Below are 5,374 nucleotides of genomic sequence, written 5' to 3'. Positions count from 1 at the left end.
CCGGCAACGGCACCCGGGGCCCCGGGGGCGGCGGGGCCAAGCGGCAGCTGGTGTACGTGTTCACCACGTGGCGCTCGGGCTCGTCCTTCTTCGGCGAGCTCTTCAACCAGAACCCCGAGGTGTTCTTCCTCTACGAGCCCGTGTGGCACGTGTGGCAGAAGCTCTACCCCGGGGACGCGGTCTCCCTGCAGGGGGCGGCGCGGGACATGCTGAGCGCGCTCTACCGCTGCGACCTGTCGGTTTTCCAGCTCTACAGCCCCGCCGGCAGCGGGGGGCGCAACCTCACCACCCTGGGCATCTTCGGCGCCGCCACCAACAAGGTGGTGTGCTCGTCTCCCCTCTGCCCCGCCTACCGCAAGGAGGTCGTCGGCCTGGTGGACGACCGGGTGTGCAAAAAGTGCCCGCCCCAGCGCCTGGCCCGCTTCGAGGAGGAGTGTCGCAAGTACCGCACGCTGGTCATCAAGGGCGTGCGCGTCTTCGACGTGGCCGTGTTGGCGCCTCTGCTGAGGGACCCGGCCCTGGACCTCAAGGTCATCCACCTGGTGCGCGACCCCCGGGCCGTGGCCAGCTCCCGCATCCGCTCTCGCCACGGCCTCATCCGGGAAAGCCTGCAGGTGGTGCGCAGCCGGGACCCCAGGGCCCACCGCATGCCCTTCCTGGAGGCCGCCGGCCACAAGCTGGGGGCCAAGAAGGAGGGCCTGGGCGGCCCGGCGGACTACCACGCCCTGGGTGCTATGGAGGTCATCTGCAACAGCATGGCCAAGACCCTGCAGACGGCCCTGCAGCCCCCTGACTGGCTCCAGGGCCACTACCTGGTGGTGAGGTACGAGGACCTGGTGGGGGACCCGGTGAAGACCCTGCGGAGGGTCTACGGCTTTGTGGGGCTGCTGGTGAGCCCCGAGATGGAGCAGTTCGCCCTGAACATGACCAGCGGCTCGGGCTCCTCCTCCAAGCCTTTCGTGGTGTCAGCCCGCAACGCCACCCAGGCCGCCAACGCCTGGCGGAGCGCGCTCACCTTCCAGCAGATCAAACAGGTGGAGGAGTTTTGCTACCAGCCCATGGCGGTGCTGGGCTACGAGCGGGTCAACAGCCCGGAGGAGGTCAAAGACCTCAGCAAGACCCTGCTCCGGAAGCCCCGGCTCTGAGAGGGGGTCCCCCGCCCCCCACTCCCCACCGGAGGGACCGGACTCCCCGCCGAGGCACCCGCAAAGAGGATGGCGTTGTGTCCAAACAAACACGGCCCAGATCCAAGCTGAGGAAGCCCACATATTCTGTGATAGATATATATTATAAATAACCACACAGGCACTTTTGCTGTCAACGTTTTGAGTCAGTGACTTTCAAGGAACAGCCTCAACTCACGGGCGCGCGCTCGCTCGCGCGCTCGCTCGCGCGTGCGCGCACACACCTCGGAAAAGGCAAGACGTGAAAGTTCTGACAGATTGCCTTGGGCCCTCACCTCTTCTCCCTCTTCCCTTCTCATCCCTTCCCCCGCCCCCACCTCCATCCCCGAAGTGGAATGTCGCTAAATCAAGTTCCAGTAACCCAAATCTTGTTTACAGAATTTCCGTGGTATCTGTGAAAGTGTTAAAAGAGTAATTTGGATGTGGGGTGGGTGGAGGAAGGGGAAGTGGTCCTCAGAGCAGAAAGCCCCCCCCCCCCCCCACTGGGCTGGTAAACCAAGGAGGCAGTCTTCAAAAGTAGACTTTCCTGTAAAGAGCAAAGGTTACGTGTGAGTATTAATAAAGGAGATAATAAATAATATTCTTTTTTTTTTTTAATATTTGCCTCCATTACTCTGGATTTGCCAGTGCTTTCTGCTCCCCTCCTCTCCGTACATTTCCAGCTAGCTACCTGGGGCACAGCTAAGCTGGGAGAAACCTCTGCCTTCATGATAACTGAGAGTTGTTTTCTCACATGTAAATCATTGCCTGCCAGGTGCCCAGCAATGGAACAAATCTTCTACGGGCAAAACCAAACAGGGCAGAGAAGAAAGAGCACACACTACCGCCCTGTTCCGCGCTGAGCACAGAAAGGAAGAAATGAGCCCTGGAGAGTTGAAGGCATTCGGCTTTGATTACTACTGCGCTGAGTGGAGACAGGCTACCTGGAAGCAGAGACTGGTGTTTTTGTTCTGAAGTTGTTTGGGGGGGGGGGTGGGGGAGGAGGAGGAAAGATTGAAAGCATAGAATTTTCTTTTTCAAAAAAAGTTCTGATGACTAGAATACAAGTCTCGAAATGGAGTGAACAGTCTTGGTGGTGGTAGCGGCAGCGGCAGCTTCTCTAGTTAGTGGAGTAACAGAAATGTGTGTCTGGGGTGTTCTTGTGTGTCTTTGACACAATGACCAGAGGCATATGAGAGCAAAGAAGTTTTAGCTGAGGACTGGAGGGGCACTCACAGGTTTCCTTTTTTTCCTCATGTCCCATCCAAATAATACTAAAGGACAGGAATTTGAAATGGTTTGCTTGGGACTTGGGTCGTCCTGGGAATATGGTATTCTCTTTATTTCCTAAAAGCAAATTTGCAAAACAAGGTACATGTTGCAAACAGTGTAGGGTGTTAGCTAAGAACCTTTAGATACTAAAATGGTTCTGAGGAAGAGGAAACAGAAGTGCATCAGTGTGTAGGATTTTGAGATCTGGCATTTTCCGGTGAGAAAGCTATTGAATTTCCCAGCAGTGGTTATGATACTCCTATGTCCTGAACTCATATTGTGCTCAAGTATGCTGTATGGTGTTGTGTTACGATACGAAATTATGAAGTTCAAATAGGACAAACAAACAGTATGGTTGTATATTGTATATTATATTAAATACGGTACAAGTCCCGTATCCCTGCAGCTTTATTTTAATGTAATTTATTATGAGATTCTGGAAAGCCAACAAGTGTGGGTTAAATGCTGAGGACTTTCTTTAAAAAAAAAATATGTACATAGGAAATGTTTTAACATGAGGCGATTCTTGAGTTTAATTATCATTACAATGTGAAATCCAAGATAAAGAAGCACATTTTAAAAAAGGTGTATCTGAATGGTTATTTCTTAATGTACTGAGATTGTTTCCCACGTGTTCTTCTTGAGGTAGACTGCTAGGATACCACTAATCAAGATTTCCAGGATGTTTTTATGGTAGTGCCTTCAGCAGCAGGGGAATCTTTGTAAGAGCTCTCATTTAAGAATACTTTAAAATTAAATGAACAAAATAAATATTAATGTTGGGTGCCTATAGATGAAAAAGGTTTAGCAGCAAATTAAGGTAGTGTCATTAAAAAACAATGACTCTGGATAAAAATAACCATTTAAAAACAAATTTTATATGGCATTAGAATCTACTTTTATCAGCCACAGTGAAATTCATGTCTTGTCGAGCAAAAGATTTTTAAGCAGTTGACTCCATTCTTCCCTGGTGTATTCACACACTTGGATTGCACTAGAATAGAATTATGTATTTGGATCTTGTATTTAAAACTTATTAGATGTTGTACAGAGCCTTGAAGCTTGCACGGCATTCATGGCCTCTGCTAAGAGGAAAGTCTCAGCTAATGCCAATAGCTCTCCTCTCCTCTATTTGCACAGAGTTTCTGTCTATTTTTCTTGTTTTGTAGCAGCTGCTTTCTCCCTACTCTGCTACTCCAGGGCTCTGCAATTTGAAAAGGTGAATTGCTGCTCCTAGAGATTTGTACCTAGCTGCATTCTAGGAAAGTGAGATGGGTGTTGTTCCCACGAGAGGCTAACATAGTCATATCAGTGACATTTAGCTGCCAGAGCTCGGGAGAAGGGAGGGAAGTATTTTTGGCGTTAACAAGCTCTTGTCAGCCCCTGGTGCAAGCAGACCTGTTTCACGACAAACTGCAACAGGGCTGTGACCGTTTCTGAAGCACTGTGTATGAGAGGGGAGCCTTTCACATTTCCCAACCTAGCAGGATGTCCATCAGCAGGAGGAAATACTCCTCTGAGCAGCTTATCTGTCAGAGAGATTCTGTTTGTAAGTTCTGCCTGACTGGTAGCACGCCTGGCTTAGCCCATAGACTTTGGAATGTAGTTGTTAATTAGAAAGCTCCATTTAGAGAGTAAAGTCCAGGCAGGGCATTTAGTCAACAAATAGGAATTTGGATCAAGACAGAGGCTCAGGCTGGGTGCTTGAGTTTCAGGACTGTCTGGGCCAACAGCTGCATTCACTGAAGGGCAAATTGTTGCCCTTCACCATCTACCCACAGTGAGTGCTTGGTAAATATTTGTTAATAAGTGAATGAAATGCATAACTATCGACTACTGAAGATATTTAGAGGGAAAGAGAGAAAGACTGTTAGTCTGGACAGAGAAAGTGTCAGGCTTCTGGGTGAGGCTGTGGTCCACAGGCTCTGGGTAGATGTGAGGAACAATCAATGGGGCGTCTGCAGCGTTTCCAAGGTGACACAGATCTTTAATTCCCACCAAGGAATTAGGAAGGACTGTAGAGCTTATTAATGTGGAGAGACAAAAAATTCAAAAGAAGGAATTAAACTTTCAGTATTAATTTTTCTAGATAACACGAACACACAGAAGGGCAGGGATTGCCTGGGTGCCTAGGGGTGGTCTCTGAAGTCCATTTTCGAAGAAACTGTCCTGAGATCTGTAAAGGTGTAGGCTGGAGAATCATGTTGTAAACTGTGGCCAGGCAGAGCAATGGCTACTGTCAGAAAGCCCCTCCCACTGTGGAGGCAGAGTGAGGCAAATGTTGTCTAAGGTTTCTGTCACTCACTGGATTATGCTACTGGCTTGAAATGAATGTGAATTTGGGTGTGAAACTATTAAGTTAATTTTCCCTGGGCACTGATTAAATAAAGATCGTCTTTGAAACACAGTCTCTAGACATGAATTCAAGAGGAGTGAGAGAGGGATGAGATTGGCTTCCGTTAGTCACTGTAGATCAGGATGATGCGTCTGCTGTCGCCCTTCACCAGCATACAGGCCCATGCAATGCTCTCTACTTGAGTTCCTGAACTGTCTTTGAGGGGTCTTCACGAAGAGATCTTCTTCCTTTCTTTTTTTGGTGCTGGGGATTGAACCCATTCGGGCCAAGGCAAGGCAAACACTCTATCATGAAGCCACATTCCCACATCACCAAAAAAAAAAAAAAAAAAAAAAAAATCTTTTTGGAGAAGAGGTTTTCATAAGACCCAGGTTGACTTAACCTTATTATACGTCCCAAGTAACCTTCAATTTCTGACCTCCTGTCTCCATCTCCCAAATGCTGGGGTTATAGTTGTACCTGGTTTGTGTGATAATGGGGGTCAAATCTGGAGCTTTGTGCATGTTAGGTAAGTACCAACTGCATCGCTGGCCCTCAAGAGAGCACTTTAATACCAGCTAATAGTGATGAGCTCCTGTTTGAT

The 5,374-nt window shown here is 49.0% G+C and overlaps 1 protein-coding gene across 1 annotated transcript; it reads left to right on the top strand.

The window, feature by feature from the left end:
* On the top strand, positions 1 to 4,836 carry Chst2 (carbohydrate sulfotransferase 2; the record flags this gene model as incomplete). The annotated part of the gene is given in 1 exon segment (XM_055629855.1): positions 1 to 4,836. A coding segment is annotated over 1 exon segment (939 nt). The 3' UTR covers positions 1,146 to 4,836.
* Positions 4,837 to 5,374: the final 538 nt, after the last annotated feature.

Source organism: Psammomys obesus, unplaced genomic scaffold, assembly GCF_907164565.1.
Source record: "Psammomys obesus unplaced genomic scaffold, mPsaObe1.curated_primary_1811, whole genome shotgun sequence".
NCBI lineage: Eukaryota > Metazoa > Chordata > Mammalia > Rodentia > Muridae > Psammomys > Psammomys obesus.
This window is presented reverse-complemented; position numbering and strand designations above follow the sequence as displayed.